This window comes from Ambystoma mexicanum, chromosome 3p (genome assembly GCF_040938575.1).
Source record: "Ambystoma mexicanum isolate Mex_15411 chromosome 3p, UKY_AmexF1_1, whole genome shotgun sequence".
Lineage (NCBI taxonomy): Eukaryota > Metazoa > Chordata > Amphibia > Caudata > Ambystomatidae > Ambystoma > Ambystoma mexicanum.
Genome location: NC_090925.1, coordinates 942,762,467 through 942,779,708, shown reverse-complemented (window position 1 = coordinate 942,779,708; position 17,242 = coordinate 942,762,467). Strand labels below are relative to the sequence as shown.

Sequence of the window (17,242 nt, the reverse complement as noted above, 5' to 3'; positions counted from 1 at the left end):
AAATGGCACTATCCATGACAGGGAGGATAAACGCCCTGAAGATGAATTAATTCCCCAAACTAATCTATATAGCCATGATGCTACCGATCAGTCCAAAAGCGACCATGCTAAAAGAGCTAGACAAAGCAGTTACAAAATTCATGTGGCGAGGGAAAAAAGCACGAGTCCGTCTCCCCGTATTACAGGCAGACAAGACAAACGGAAACCTGGTAGCCCCCTCCCTAAAAGCCTACTACCAGGCGGCTCAGATAAGCTGGCTGTAACAGTGGTTAAGTAATTAGAAGTTACTCTTATGTAGTGACTAACGTACTCTTAGTCCATAGTCCCCTTTCCTCAATACTGCAGGGGCGTCCCTTCCAAGGGACGGGAGACAGAACCTTTTTCACCAGAAAAAATCTTCTTCCCCTTTAAATTTAGAGGCGCGCATGGGTGCGGCCCAGGGAGCATGCCCTGCCTGACTCCGCCCTCCGACGCCACATCTCAGTCCCCATTGACACGTCGACAATAGATTTAACATTGCCTAATGACACCAGTATTATTAGGGGGCAGGTTGGTGGGACGTATGGAAGAAAGGGGACTATGGACTAAGCTAATAACGGTATAAAGCCCAGGCATAGAGCAAGTCCCAAGCCTGGGAAACCTAGACACTTAAGAAAACATTTTGCCACAGAAAACCTGGCTAAAGGATTTCTTTCGTGCACAGCATCTTTCCAGGGAAGGAACCCGGAACCTCACAAGGCTCAGGGATGCTGTTTTGAACTTTGAGTTTCCCTCAACTTTCAGTTAGCAACAATCACTGGAGTAGTGCTGCTATTTCTGTTGCAACTTGGGCCTACTCAATTTGTTATTTTGGCGACTCACTGTCACTTTAAGCTTAGGTTTCAGAGCCGGTCTGGTACATCGATTCCCCTCACACTCGCAAGAGTGTTCCTGGGCAATTGATAGCAATCTCTGCCAATTGTGTGAGTACCTTATAAGTTACTCACCCTAGTGATTAACGTACTCTTAGTCTCCTGTCCTCCATACTGCATGGCTGCCCCTTTCTAGGAACGGGAGACAGAACGTTTTTCACCGGAAAAAAACCTTCTTCCGCTTTAAATTTAAAGGCGCGTAGGGGCAAGGCCCTGGGAGCATGCGCTACCCTGACTCCGCCCATCGGCGCCACTTCTCAGTCCCCATTGACACGTTGACAATATTTAACATTGCCTAATGACACTAGTATTATTAGGGGGGAGGATGGAGGGATATATGGAGGAAAGGGGACTAAGAGTATGTTAGTCACTATGGTGAGTAGCTTATTACTCTTATGTCCCGTCCCCTTTCCTCCATACTGCATGGGCGATTACAACTGAATGTAGCCCCAGGGTGGCGAGGAGAACCTCCTTAAGCAAATACGTTCCTGAGAACCGCCTGTCTGAAAGCCACGTCAGATCTAGAGCTGGCATCCAAACAGTAAGGCTGGCAGAAAGCTGAGGGAGTGGCCCAAGTGGCCGCCCTGCTTATGACTTGCCAAGGGACATGGCGCTGGAATGCGATGGCTGTTGCCGTGGCCCTGACTGCTTGTGCATGCATGTTGGCCAGCAGCGGCTTGTGCTGGCTCTCGTATGCTTCTTTGATGGCCGAGACCATCCAGCCGGATATGGAGGCCTTGGAGTCCTGGTATTGAGCCCCCGAAAGTGATGAACAGGGTGTCCGATTTGCGGAAGCCCTTGCTCCTGTCCAAGTAGAATTTCAGGGCATGTCCGACATCCAGGCAGTGCAGCACTCTATGTGCTTCGTCCTTAGGATCGGCAAAGAACGTAGGAAGGACTATTTCCTCGTTCAAGTGGAAAGCAGACAGCACCATGGGCAGAAATGCTGGGTGTGTCCGCAGAACTACTTTGTCCCTGTGAAATGTAGTATATGGTTCTGAGACGACCGGCGACTGGATTACGCTGACTCTATAAACCGAGGTAAGGCCGACTAGTAAGGCCGTCTTCATGGTGACCAGCCTGATGTCCGCGGACGCCATTGCCTCGAACGGTTTGTGCGCCAGGGCGCCCAAGACAATATTGAGGTTCCATACCGGGTGCGGCCTCTTGACAGGCGGGTAGAACCTTGCGAGCCCCGTCAAATGTTTCTTGACGATAGGATTGGAGGAGAAGATCCCCCTCCTCCGAGTTCCTGTAAGCTCCGATGTCTGCGAGATATGTACAGAAAGTGTCAACATGCACGCCAGAGTGGGTGAGGTGCGCCGAGAAGGAGAGTACATCGTCCAGAGTACATACTAGGGGATTGATTCCCCTGGAGTCTGCCCAGTGGCAGAATCTGGTCCATTTGCTTTTATACTGGGCCCTAGTAGCCTTGCTCCTTGCGCCCTGTATGATTTCCAGATTATCCTGTGAGAGGCTGAGGCGCCGCAGCGTTACCTGCTCAGGAACCATGCAGTGAGGGGTAGTTTCTGTGGTGCAGGGTGGATGACCTTGCCGCCCTGCTGTGCCAGAAGATGTGCTGGGTCCGTCAGGAGGTGAATCAGAGGCATCTCCGAGGCTGAGCAGCTCCAAAAACCATGGCCTGGCCGGCCACCAATGAGCTATTAGAATGATGTTGAGTTGGCGAGATTCCTTGCACTTGCAAATTACTCTAAATCAGCGGAGTGGGCGGGAAGGCGTAAGCCTTCATGCCGTTCCTGTGAATCCGAAATGCGCCACCCAGTGAGTCGGGGCCCTGGCCCTGCCAGGAGGCGAACTGAGTGCACTTCTTGTTGTGCCAGGTGGCAAAGAGATCCACCTGGGGATGACCCCACCTGTTGAAGATCTCCTGAATAACAAGGTTGTTTAGCTGCCACTCGCAACTGTCCTCTCCCAGCCTGCTGAGCCTGTCCGCCTCCAGGTTGGATTCCACCGGGAGGTGGACTGTTGTGAGGTGAATGTCGTTTTCCAGGGCCCACTCCCACATGCTGATTGCCAGTCTGTTCAGAGGAAGGGATCTGTTGCCTCACTGCTTGTTGATATAGTATATGCTGGTCGAGTTGTCCGTCTGGATGAGGACAACCTTGCCCTTGAGAAGTGGTAGGAATGCCCTGAGCGCTAACCAGATGGCGTTCAGCTCTAGCCAATTGATGTGGTATTCCTGTTCCTTCGAGTCCAGATGCCATGGACCGAGAAATCCTCCAAGGTGGCTCGCCAGCCCTCGAGCGAGGAATCCATGGTGACGGTGGCTTGCGGGGTGGGCGGCCGGAAGGGCTTGCCCGTCCGTAGGTTGCGGTCCCTGGACCATCATGTTAGGTCCGGGTGGAGGGACGGAGTAACGCTGATCATCTCGGATTGAGAGCCCCGCTCCTGTTTCCAGGAGGCCGCAAAGTGCAGCTGAATCCTCCTCATCCTCAATCTTGTGTGCAGAACGGCTAATAGGACCGCCGCCAATAGACCCAGGAGATGTTGGTACCAGGTCACCTCTCTGCCGAGGAAGTGGTTGGCGGCCCTCTTGATGGCCGAGATCTTGTCCTCCGACTGAAATACCTTCTCGGAGCACATGTGCCAGATGAGGCCTAAGAATGTCAGAGTCTGCGTGGGCTGCAGCTATGACTTCTTGAGATTGAGCGGGAAGCCCAGATCGTGCAGTCTGTTCATAAGGGCATGGGAACAGTGGTGACCTGCTTCCGGAGATGTACCCCTGATGAGCCAGTTGTCGAGGTATGGGTAGATGTGGAGGCCCTGCGCTCTGAGGAAGGCCGCCACCGTATTCATGAGCCTGGTAAAGACTCTGGGGGCTGAGTTGATGCCAAAAGGAAGGACCTTGAATTGAAAATGGTAGCCCATGATCCTGAACCGTAGGAAAGAACGATGGGGCTGCCAAATCGGGATGTGTAGGTACGCGTCCTTCAGATCCAGGGAGCACATCCAGTCTACCTTGCACAATGTCTCTACTATAAAAGCTGGCGTAACCATCTTGAATTTTTGCAGGGGTAAGGAGAAGTTGAGGGCGGAAAGGTCCAGCACAACTCTCAGGCCCGCCTGGTTCTTCTGAATGGCGAAAATCCTGGAGTAAAAGCCCAATACTCGCTGGGAGGCTGGGACTTCCTCCACTGCCTGGCTCTCTACGAGCGACCGGATCTCCGCCAAAAGAGTTGCTGCCCCAACCTGTGGGAGTGGAGAGGAGGAGGGAGGAGAGGCTGGGATAGGGTGGCGGTACCCTGTGGATGCTACGGAGAGGATCCAGGGGTCTGTGAAATTCTGGTGCCAGAAATGTGCGTGGAGAGCTAGCCTGCCCCCCACTGGAGACGTGTGTACCCGAAGGGGCGTGTCATGTCTTTTTTCACTTGGAGGCTGTTGCAGAGGAGGGGGACTGGAAAAAGCCCTTGCCCCCCCCCCCCTTGTTGTTGCTTGTGCCGGTTCTGAGACGGCGAGCGGTCTGGCTGCCTGGATCTCCGTTCCTGGAAGCCAGAGAACCCTCCGTACGTACGACCCCTGTCGGAGCGTTGCTGAGATTGGGTGTACGATTTGGGCGTGGTCTTTTGTCAGGATGGATAAAGATTTGGCCGTTTGTGAGCTGTTTTTCTTTTTGTCCAGCTATTCTTCTGTGGAGGAGTGGAAGAGTCTCCCCCCACCCCACCTCGAACTGTAGTTCTTGGACGTCCAGGTTGAATTTTGTTGGCCAGAGGCAGGTTGTCCTTCTCATGTCCGTGGCAATACAGATGGCGCAGCCGGACGGGTCGATATGGGCCATAGTGGATTCCATGAGGTCATGCGCCACCAGCTTGGCTTCGGCCAGCCACGCCTTAAAGCATGACTGGCTCTGAGTAGGGAGTTCCGGGAGGAAGGCCGCAATTTCCCACCATAACCTTTGGTTGCCGGCAGTCAGCATGGTATATGCGTTGGCCTGACGAAGATGCAAGGACGTGTTGGAATAGAGCTTCTTCCCATACGCCTCCAAGATCTTCTCCTAGCCTAGCAGCGTCGCAGAGGAGGAGGCCGAGGACAACTGAGGCTTGGAGTATAATGATGCTGCAGCGATCACCAAGGAGTGTGGCGGAGGATGGGCCGAGAACAAGAGTGTATCCCCCTCCATCTGCCTGCACTTGGCGTCCAGGTGTTGATTGACCGGTTGGGCCGAGTGGGGCTTGAGCCAACCCTTCTTGGCCAGGAAGACTGCATCGGTTTGCAGTGGAATCCCCGTTTTGGCAGAGGGGCATTGTATGAGGACTTCCTGCTCGACCTCGGGTTGGGGTAGGCCCAGATAATCCGCCAGCCCAGCAAGACGTTTGTGTAAGGCCCTGGCCGAGGATGGCGTATCCGGATCCTCCTCCTCATACGTATCCTGTGGGTCCGGAGGATCCTGTGGAGGAGGAGGTGCTGGAGGCTGGGGTACAGGGACCACGGCCGGAGGCTGGCACGGAACCGCCTGAGGCATCGACTGGGGAGCTAGCATTGCGGGAAGGACTTCCATGATGACGTCCTTGGTGATGACCTCCATCCGAGGGGACTTCATGAGGCCGAGGAACCTCTCGAAGAAACCCTCCTCACAGGCCGAAGAGGCAGCAGGGGGTGCCGACGGGGTAGCTGGGAGCTGCTGGAGTCGCAGCGTACGCTGTCCACATGGACGCAGTGGGAAGCTGCCCTGCGCAAAAGAGGGATAGGCCGTAGGCCACGTACCTGGTTGAGGCCAGTCCCACCTTGACACTCATTCTTCGCCGAATTCCTGTAATGGCGTTGGACGGGTGCCTCTGTCTGGCACGGCGGCCATCTTGTTGAGCTGCCTGCCCGGCCTCGTCCTAGACTCTTGCGTTTGGATCACAAGGCCTAGCCTGCTCCTCAGGCCTAGGCCTGGTAGGTGTGACACCCGCAACCCGAGGGTCGGTAGAGCTGCGTTTAGGCACCCCCTTGGACGTATTGCTGGTACTAGGGCATAACCCCTTGGCCATATTGCCGGAACAAGGGTGGAGACCCTGGGATTACAATCTGGTACAAGAACCTTCCGGTCCCTCAACACTACCATCGGGAGGATCCAAGGATCCCTCGGACCGAAGGCTGGTAGCTGCAGCAGCCGTGGTGCACATGCTGGTATAAGCACCTGACCGGTCCCTCCCGCGCGGGAGGGAAGGAAGGAAGGAAGGAAGGAAGGAAGGAAGGAAGGAAGGAGTCTCCTTTGCCGGGTTCGATGGAGAATATCGGCACTACCTTGGGCTTGGATCGATGTTTCACGAAGTTCTTGAGGTCCTATGGAGGTGACTTCTGGAAGAGCTCCCTCCACCTAGCTATTCAGTTCTTCAGCGTTTTCGAGAACAGCGAGCCACACGCTGGACAAGCTTGCCAACCGTGGTCTGGGCCAAGGCAACGTAGGCAGAGGGCGTGGGGGTCTGAAGTTGGGAAGAGCCCGTTGCAGGATGGACACCTGCTGAACCCTGTGGAAGTCGACATGCACCGGGGAGGATTGTGACGCCCGAGGACCCAGTACCCGAATGATAAAAAGACAAAAAAGACAAAGAGAAGAAGTATCCGCGCGTGGAATTACATGGCCAAACCCAGGAGAGCTGGTGAATTTGGCCCGCTCCCGTCGACGCGGAATAGCGAACTGAGCTGTGGCACCGGAGGGCCTAGTCAGGTCACGCATGCTTCCAGGGACGCACCCCGAGCGCCTCTAAATTTAAAGGGGAAGAAGATTTTTTCTGGTGAAAAAGGTTCCGTCTCCCGTCCCTTGGAAGGTATGCCATGCAGTATGGAGGAAAGGGGACGGGACGTAAGAGTACTAACGACAATGCCAGCTGGCGCACTATGGAACTAGTTGTGCTGGAGCCATTAACTCCCATAGAGACCATGGCCATACCACCACACAAACTCCCGCTGCGGCTCAGAACCCATCCGATAATAGGACCAACGCTACAGCAATGGCATAGGTCATCTAAAGGAGGGTGAGTAGCTCTCATCACCAAAGACACACTGTCCATCAGGCCATGCCACCACCCCTGGGACGACAACACGGACATCCTCTCTGCCAAACTAGCACTATCCCCAAACTGCACCATCAATATCCACCTTACATACAGACCTCCTGGCTCAGCCCCCCCCCCCCACCCCCCGACTTCCATAGGCAGCTCCTGCACATACTCAGAAACAACATAAAAAATTCCACCAACACCATCTTGCTCGGCGACCTAAACCTAAATTTGAGCGACCCCAAAGATAAAGCAGCATCAGCCCTAGCAAAGGAACTAAAAGACCTTGGATTCAGACAAAAAGTCAACAGCCCAACGCACTGCAAAAGCCGGAACCCAAGACTGGGTGGCTGACCACAAATGCTCCACATATGTCAATTCTGTTAGTGAGAATTCTCATTCTATGGCTAATTTCCCTCACCTAGTGAGTCCTCCAGCAGCTTTGCTAGATTTCTGGAGTTTATTTTTTCCACTTGGTAAGAGTGTGAGCCTTCCCCCCGCTTACATGTGTTTTGCCATGTGTATTTCTACTGTTTGTGTGATCTTGGGCTCTGGGGCACACCACTCCATGAGACCCACTTTTAGTGTGTTACACAGCACCTTCATTGCAGGGTTGTCTTTTAGACTTCCCACTGACTCCATTTTTCTGGGGCTGACTACTGTCCCCCAGAAACATGTAAAGTTGCCATTAACTTTATATAGTCACTTTTAAACTACAGACTCAGAACACCCCATCTTACCTGGAATAATGGAAAGGGTTAACTCCTATTTTTTTTTGTCTGTGCCTCTCTGAGCTTTGCTTTGCTCTTTTAATATTTAGACTTGGCTGATGGCAGTGGTATCTACCCTAACTTTTCTACCGCGATTATATTATATAAACGTGGTATTGTCCCAGGCTATTATAGTAGCCTCAAACATAAACCCGCTTGACAAAATACTATTTCTTTTGGCTCTGGTCAGGTTTATTCGCCATTTCTTTTTGTTAAAGTCCTTCTTGTGTTTTACTTTGCGCGGCAAACCAGGTTTGCCTTCTTTGTTCACCGTCTTTTGGCGGGCTTCTGAGTAGAAGCCCTCCTCTTGGCGCCAGGGTGTCTAGGTGGGCTGTATTTGAGGGAGGGTGTGTAGTCACCCCCTGCACAGGGTATCCTAGGAAACCCAAGTCGCACTTTACCATGATTGGCTGAGGTGGTTGACAGCCAGACTGTATGAATGGGGGATTTTCGCATAATAGGCAGGACTCTTGGGCTGGAAGTCAGAGTCGCCACTGGAACTGCAAGGAACCAAAGAGAAGTGGAGAAGAAGATGGCTGCTGCAACTACCGAGTCCCGGTAGAGCCCTGCTGCAGTCTTGAGCTATCTACCCTTCAACGACAAGAGAAGATCCAGTTCGGAGTCTTCTTCCATTGAGCCTGGTGGGATCAACCAGCTCATCTTCCACAGGCAGAGGATCCGCTCCTTGGTCGAAATCGCTGCACACTGCTGTAGTGGTCCGGATGGCCATCTGTAGAGCCTCTCCTGTTTTTTAAGGAGTGCACCTTTTATTCACCGTCGCTGCTGCTGGCCTCATCCCTGGGTAGTGCAGCTCACTCCAGACGTCGTCCTTCTTGTCCCCACAACTGAACCTCCGGGAACCGTGAGTCTGCAGGAAACTACCAGGAACAACTGCCGTGGCACCAGCTTCTTCAAAGAATAAGGTACTGTGTCCAGCTTCGAGGAACTAGGGTGAACCCTTTACTCCTCATCCAAGGCTTGCCCTTGTCTTCCTTCCCTCTTATAACTTTTGCTTCCTCTGTTGACAATATCCAAGTACTCCTAGCAATCTTCAATCATGCACTATCTGACTGTGTGATCCTCGACAACAGGAACCCGGTTCCACTTGACACTGGCACAGGCCTATTGACTTTTATCTTCTTGTCAGAAAGTGTTCTCTGATTCTGTCTGCCTTGACAAAAGTATTGCCTATGATTTTTGCCCCCAACTCTCTTGTGTTAACTCAGGTGCTAAGTGTGTTTTAACTCCGGTAACATTTCTTCCCCCGGGTACGCGTATCTTTAGTAAGACCGAACTGTCATTACTGTCAAAAAGTGATCACATATGTATTCCCGGTAACAAATGTTATTGTCTGTACCATTTTGTTTTAAGAAAAAATCAATAAACAGTTGGAAAAAAAAATCCCTCTTTGCAAATCTCTGCAATGACAACATATATTGTCTGTCCACCTAGCTCATCTTCCGAGTGTGGTTAATTTCCTGCGTCACCTCTACCCAAGACTGTGGTGGGAAACCTGTGGCCCTCCAGATGTTTTGGCCGAAGACTTCCATCAACCCTAAACAGCGAAGTCAGTGGGGAGGGATGATAAAAGTTGTAGGCTAAAGGACCGCTCATTGCTGCCATAGAAGATAAATTGCAAGTAGTGGACTAACACAAATCCACACTAATATAAATCATATCACTCTGCCTGATTTGTTCTTTGAGTCTGTAACTACCCTTTGACACTTTCCCTTCCTCTTACTTCCCCTCTTTTCTCCTTCCCAGAAGACTAACCACACAGGTGGTGGTACAATATGCCATGGACAAGGATCAGTGCTTTGAAACTACTAAGTTGGTAATTTGGCACAATAATTGATTATAATTGTTCTTTTATAAGGTGATTAATACCAGAGATTGGTTTCTAAGCACAGGATCGGGATTCAAACCTATGTTGTGCTGCGTTGTCTTGCTTCCAAGACAAACAGCGATGCCCCTAAGCTATAACAAAAACCATTACATGGTTCAAATACTATCCTATACAATCTTCTGACGAGAAGGGTGAAAAATAAACCTCTAAGAATTCAAACAGGGGTCAGCCAGAAACCATTACAATCTTGAAAGAGGAGTATGTGGACATAACAATTGTGGAAACCTCCCATAATACAAGAAAATTACAGTTTATTTTGGGAAAATTGACAAAAATAGGCAAATATGATTGGAAACCCTGTGTGGTGAATCCAATGATGTCCGATGGCAGCTGCTACCTCATCCTGTCCCCAGGGGTGGCTATATGAGGGAGGACCACCTGGGCGAAGGGTGACTATCGGGGAGACTCGGTGGCATCGGTGGGGGATATCACATGGCCTCCTTTCTCCTCAAAGGATGCTTCCGCAGTTCCCCATGCCTTAATGGCATATTGTTACCCTCACTCACCATCTCTATGTAAAGTTGGGGTGTCTAATCTCCAAACTCCCTCAAGGGAGAATATGCGGGTTGCTGAGACGGGGAGTAGTGAAGATGAATTCCCAGGCAACTTGGTATCCATTTCCTCAGAGTGATCTACAACCTAAATTACCCTAAAAAATTACTGAAAATACCTCTTCAAACTCTGCATACAAGTCATCAAACTGGCCATTTAAAACTTCTGAGAACACCTTCCCAGACTCTGCCTACAAGCCAGTAAATGGAATAACCTTCCGTTACAGTTAAGACTTGAACCTTCCTACGCCATCTTCCGGAAAAAACTCAAAACCCACCTTTTCAGATAAACATCCCTCCAGAGTTAGACCGATGCCCATACTGACAGTATATATGTGTTAAATGTCGTCCCGTGGCCCGTAATACAACTGTCCTTTGACTTAATGTTGGCGGCCTGATGCCTGCGGGCTTACGGTGCGGTATAAACAAACAAATAAATAAATAAAATAAAGTTATCACAAACTGACTTCCCTTCTTCTAAGGATAGAAGTACTGCCACAAGGAAGGGTGACCCAAGTTATGAGGATCAGTGAAGGCCCATAATGTAAGCCGCGCTCTAGTTGTCGCGAGTGCACACTGGCCGGCGGGACATTTAAACAGCAAAGCCAGCTGATGGGAAGTTGCTGGCTGGAGAGGTGAGTCCTCTCTGTGCTGACTGAGGGACTGCTGGGCGAATGTGAGGTACATTGACCCAACGTGGAATAGGCATGCGAGAGCCGCAGGAAAGATAGGAACCACGAAGAAGAGGCAGTGAACCCGAAGAAAGGAAGCGAGACGCCAATGAGCCGCTGCAGGTTCACCGCAGGAGAAGCCATTCCTGCTACAGCAAACTGGTGAATCCACCCAAGGGAAGAGGGGACACTGGGGCATTTTGGCAACAGGACCGAAAGTGCACAGAAATAAATGAAGCCAATGAGAAGGAACGAAAAGTGCCATATTTCATAAAGAATTCAAGTCACAAGTGTTTTGCGTATGAGAAGTGTTAAGCTTATAGGAAAAGCCCTGGCAGGAGAGTATACCAGGCATTTCAAGTCATAACTGTTTTGTACAAGAGAACAAGTGTTTACATTTGGGGAAAGCCCTGGCAGGAGAACATGCCAGGCATTTCAAGCCACAAGTAATTTGTGTATGGAAAGAAGTGTTTTGCAATAGGAAAAGATTTAGCAGGAGAGTATACCAGGCATTTCAAGTCATAAGTCTTTTCTTTTTTTTTTTTTACAGGAGAACAAGAGTTTATATTTCAGAAAAGCCCTGGCAGGAGAGCATACCAGTCAGACCCAAGGTTCAGAAGTATGTATATGAGAAAAGCCCTGGCAGGAGAGTATACCAGGCATTTCAAGTCATAAGAGTTTTTGTACAAGAGAACACGTTTTTACAAATAAGAAAAGCCCTGGCAGGAGAGTATACCAGGGATTACAAGTCATACGTTTTTGTATATTAAAGAAACCTGGCTGGGAGAGTATACTGGGTAAAAACAAATTGGACAATTTATAAAATACACTGCATGAGAAAGTCTAGATAAGGATAAACGAAGAAGTAACCAAAGAGTGTAATTGACAGATATCAAGACGTAAGAAGAAACATGGCAGGAGAGTACACCCGGTTGTCTATCAAGAATCAGACTGTCAGCCAAGCTACTTTGTATATTAACTATATTTGATCTAAATAATCTTAAGAAACCAGTATAAAGCATAGTGAAGTGAAATCCAGGAGAAGGGAACCACCCTTTGAATTGTGAACTTATCCTCCTGTAACCTGTGTTGGAGTTGAGCATTTTACTTTGTGAACACTTGTACAACTTTCAAGGCCAAAGACCTTTCCCTTTTCACCTTATAGTTGATTTTTAGAATGTGACGGTAAGAATAGTAATTTGGACACAAGACAGTTTGCTTTGGACATCTTGACAAAGGACTGACCCATTTGTTTTGTTTTAAGTAGAGAAAATACCTCTTAGAGCAGGGACAGAGGCATTTTCCACACCCATTTTCATTCAATAAACATTTATGGCCAAAACCAGGAGTCATCTGTGTCAGAGTTTCTTTCCTGACCTTTCACACCTCTGACAGAAAGGGGAAAATAGAATTTAGAGGACTTCTGTCAATCTACTGAAAATCTGATAAGACTTTAAGGAGTACTCACATAATTGTTCAGTACAGCTTTAAACAGTTTTTAAAAACGTATAAAAAATGCAAGCTTATGGTTTTATGTTTTAATTACTGTGTAATTACATTACTTCCATTACTATGTAATTAAAGTGCCCAGCACAATACATGTAGCACTATGATTAGGATGGTCAATACATGATCTTAACAATTTCACTTAAAAACAATAAATGAAAAACATTGGGCCCCATTATAAGTTTGGCGGTAGCCTTGCCGGTAAAACCGGCAGGCTGCTGCCAAACGTCCCAAAATTTCTTGCGCGTGCGAATGGGCAATTACCGGGGCATTCCAGCTCTGCCGGACCCGGTATTTGCCCATTCGCGGGTGCTGGAAAAAAGATGCTCTCCCATTCCCATTTGGCCCCATAGGGCTGAATGGGAATGGGGAGGTCGGACGCACCTGCATCGTTTATAACCGTGCCGGTGCATCCGACATGCTGTGCTCGTGGGTACCGCTCTGCCCGCCAGGTCTGACCTGGCGGGCAGAAAGACACCCACGAGCACAATTCGTAGTTTGAAGGTCCGGGAAAAACGGTATGGTACGGCAAACTTATAATGAGGCCAATTGTCTTATTTTGTAACTTGTAAGGTAAATTTCGCAACTGGCAAAACATTATTAGCAGCTTTGAGCTAGTAATACAGGAACTATACTTTGAGATCAGTTTACTTATAAACAACTCTTATTACATATTCAGTCACTTTTATAACAGAATGTGGAGCTCGGAGATTTAAACTTTTTCAAACAAATGCCCTACCTGAAAGTGAAATTTCTTGGGGAGTTTGTCTCTGTCTACAGCCCATACCTGGATCATAAAATTGTTTTCTTCTTGGACTTCACACATACACCGAATAATCTCAAAACCACGTTCATCCTCATCGAGAATTTCCGCATGGTTTGTGGTCACGTCAATTTCCTGGCTGTATTCATCCTCACTCCAAAGCAAACTGTCTGTGGATGAGTCACTTAATGTTTCATCATCTTAAAAAAAAAATATATGTACTGTTACACTTGGTATGCAAGCAACACACAAGAGCAAGTACTGAAGTTGGCGTGTGCACAACAAAATCTTCTAAAATGTTATTAATAAATATCACTTGGATAATAGCTGATAAAGGTGTCAATACTTAAAAATTAAAGAAAAACAATTTTTACTAATTGCCTGATGATGCTGGATTGTCCATCAACCAAGTAAAGTATAAGGACTTTATTTAATGCCTGGGGACTAAGTGGGGACTACAGGCTTAACCGCAACAGAAAAAAGGATACAAATTGTCATTTATCTGTCAAACAACTAAGAAAATGGTAAACTAAATGGTGTCATAATTTCCTATATAATGTGGATTCTGCTTTCTTCAGTTTCCCTAATCTATTGCAGTCATCAAGTGTATTCAGATAAAAACACCCATACAAAATTACAAAAATTAAAAACATAACATGTAAGTAAACCGTATTTAAAGATGTCAAGGCAGGCGCTCTGTTACCAGTCTTTAGCTTCTCCTCTGTAAAACATTGAATTGATTAGAGCAAGAAAGCTGAGCAACCCAAGTAATAAGTTTCATTGCAGACATGCTAATACATGTTTCCTGCATTTCATGGCATGTTTTTAAATTACTCAACATAGTGACTAACGTACTCTGAGTTGTTAGTCCCCTTACCTGCATACTGCATGGGCGTCCCTTCCAAGGGACGGGAGACAGAACCTTTTTCACCAGTAAATTTAGAGGCGTGAGGGGGCGCGGCCCTGGGAGCATGCGCTGCCCTGACTCCGCCCACCGGAGCCACTCCTCAGTCCCCATTGATGCGTCAACAATATTTAACATTGCCTAATAACACTAGTATTATTATGGAGGGATGCATGGAGGAAAGGGGACTACTACGGTGAGTAACTTATAATTACTCCTACAGCTTGTCCCCTTTCCTCCATATTGCATGGGTGATTACAACTGAATGTAGCCCCAGGGTGGAGAGGAGACCTTCCTTAAGCAAATAGGTTCCTCAGAACCACCTGTTCGAAAGACGTGTCTGACTTAGAGCCGGAGTCCAAACAGTAATGCTTACAGAAAGCCGAAGGGGTTGCCCTGGTGGCCGCCTGCTTGTGCCTTCCCACGGGACCTACCGTTGGAAGCCGAGGGCTGTGGCCATGGCCCTGACCATGTGAACGTGCATGTTGGCTGGCAACGGTTTCTGTTGCCTCTCATAGGCCTCTTTGATGGCCGCAACCATCCATCGAGCGATCGAAGCCTAGGATGCTTGATAGCCTGGCCTGGATCCTCCAAAGGTGACAAAGAGAGCATCCGATTGCGGAAGCCCTTGGTCCTGTCCAGATAGAAATTCAGAGCGTGTCTGACATTCAGACAGTGCAAGATTCGCGGTGCATCGTCCTTGCGGTCAGTGAAGAATGCCGGCAAGATCATTTCCTCGTTCAGATGGAACGCAGAGGGTACCTTAGGCAGGAATGCCACGTGGGTCTGCAGGACCTCCTTGTGGAAAATGGTATAAGGCTACGAGGCCACCAGAGCCTGGATATCGCTGACTCTGCGAGCGGAGATTAGTCCCGCCAGTACAGCTGTCTTCATGGTGACCAGCCTGATGTCCGCGAATGCCATTGGCTCAAAGGGTTTGTGTGCCAGGGCGCCCAACTCTTGATCACCGAGTTCGAGAAGGAAAATTATTACTTTTTCCAAATCATGGTATGCCCCTATGGCTGCCAGATAGGTGCAACATGTGTCCACCTGCACCCAAGGAGTAAGCGAGGAGCGCCGAGAATGAGAGCACGTCATCCAGCGTGCACGTATGATATGATAGGTTATTTATAACGCGCTTAATACCCAGAGGTTTCTAAGCGCAGGCCCAGGGATTGAACCTGTGCTGCTCCATGTCGTCTTGCTTCCAAGGCGAGCACATTGCCACTGAGATATCCTCCCGAGGCTACGGGGGTCTATCTCCTTCGAGTTGGCCCAGTGACAGAATCTACTCCATTTACTCTTGTATTGGCTCCTGGTAGCCTTGCTCCTGGTACCCGAATGATCTCTAGGTTGGCCTGAGACAGGTTCAGGTGCTTGAGGGTAACCATGCTGCGAGGGCTAACTTCCGAGGAGCAGGGTGGAGTACCCTGCCCTCCTGCTGGGACAGGAGATGTACTGGACCCCGCGGAAGGTCGAAGGGGTGGTCTGTCCGTGAGGTTGAGCAGCTCGGAGAACTACGGTCTCACCGGCCACAAGGGGGTTATCAAAATGATTCTCAGGTGGTAAGCTTCCTTTATCCTGCGTATTACCTGGGTATCTGTCAGGAAACCACAGCGATTAAGGACTGCGGGTGTCTTCCCTCACGCCCAGAGAATGCCATCTTTTCCATCTGGTCCATGCACTCCTTTTAGCACACAGAAACAATTTGTTTAAAAAACATACAACACTAATCCTACGCACTGCAGATCTTTCCAGGAGCGTTGGGTGTTGCCGCGGAAACGCTAGCGTTCTGCATTTCACAGATCACATGTGCGGTGACGTTAGACGGTGCTTAGCAGGTCTCATGACCCTGATTCACTACATCAGCCTTCCTTGCGGTCACCTTGCTGCTTTTGAATTCGTATTCTGCAGCATTGCCAATTGTGATTTCTTGTTTCTCAAGCTACGCCTCACATTTTGCACTCCGTTTAGCCCTTGTATGGATGGAAGAAGTTCCCCCTTGCCGACTCTGGAACCCTCCCGACTTGCTTACTGCCTTGCAACTCGGTCTTTGTTTTGCTCGCACGTTGCTGGACTTACCTGGAACTCTCCCGACCTGCCTTGCCACAGGATTTTGTTTTGGATGTTGCCCGCACGTTGCTAAACTTACCTGGAAATCTCCCGACCTGCTTTTCCCGCATGAATCCTTCCGTCATTTGCCTGCACGTCATCGCATCAATGCCCCCAACGGACCTTGTGTCTTCTATTTTCTACGCTTGGGGATTTTTACATCGCATTTGTGCTCCAGACTAGAGACTGTCGTAGGGAGCATTTTAGGTGTCCTCGTGCCGGCGGGTCTCAGGTTTATCTTGATATCTCACACTCGAACTAGAGACTGCCTTGGATTGAATTAGGCGTCCTCGTGCCGGTGGGTGGTAGGAGGAGTTGCTGTGTTTTTCCATCGTCACAGTTTCATCTTTTCCACGTTTGGCATCACCCATCCCACATTGGTAAGATCTTTGATATTCCACATTGTGTATTACTGAAAACCTTGTTACAATTATCACGGTATCCTGATCTGTTGTGTTGTCATTACTCTCAGGATAACGTCCACCCTGGTTTGAAAAAGAAACCTTGTTGTCATCACGGAATTACCAGCTGGTGAAGGTATTCCTACTGTAACCTTGTTGCCATGTATACACTGTTCTTTCCTCCTTGTGGGTTAAACTGTGTTTTCCTTTACAGGCCTGCGGTATGCTGTGGCGTTACTCCATCTTTGGGTCAACAGACCCCTCAGGCAGTCCTATGGTAGTTCTGAGAGGTACATTGGCAGAAAGAACTCTTCAGCTACACAACGAGTTCAACTGCCGGAGCAGAACTACCCATTTGATAATCCAAGGTGGTTCTGACAGTATCAGGGGTGTGGGAGGAAAGGCATACGCTGTCTGACCCTCCCATGGCACGATCACAAAATGTACAGTTGCCAAAGAGGCCACGCGTCGACATTTTACAAGCAGTCCGCCGAAACAGCACGATTCGACACTACACCACAAAGGGAACAAGTTACTTACCTGTAACTGTTGTTCTCCAGCATGGGTCTGGCATGGATTCACATGCTCATGAATATTCCCCGTCGTCAGGCTGGGAATCCTCGGTAAAGAAAAAACCAGTATCAGTTTTGTTTCTGATCTGTCTTTCGTAGTAGCAACCAATCACTGATCTCTGCGTCATACTGACCACAGCCAATGACTGCCCTCTACCTAAGCCCCGCCTCTG

The 17,242-nt window shown here is 49.1% G+C and overlaps 1 protein-coding gene across 3 annotated transcripts in view; it reads right to left on the bottom strand.

Annotated features, from left to right (window-relative positions):
- PHF20 (PHD finger protein 20) overlaps nucleotides 1–17,242 on the bottom strand; it is a 2,392,123-nt gene that overhangs the window by 465,207 nt on the left and 1,909,674 nt on the right. For 2 of the 3 annotated variants that reach the window (XM_069652246.1, XM_069652247.1), the window contains exon 21: nucleotides 13,057–13,280. In XM_069652246.1, coding sequence (XP_069508347.1) covers nucleotides 13,057–13,280 — 224 coding nt within the window. The remainder of the gene's footprint in view (nucleotides 1–13,056; nucleotides 13,281–17,242) is intronic. The other variant, XM_069652248.1, reaches the window with a different exon arrangement.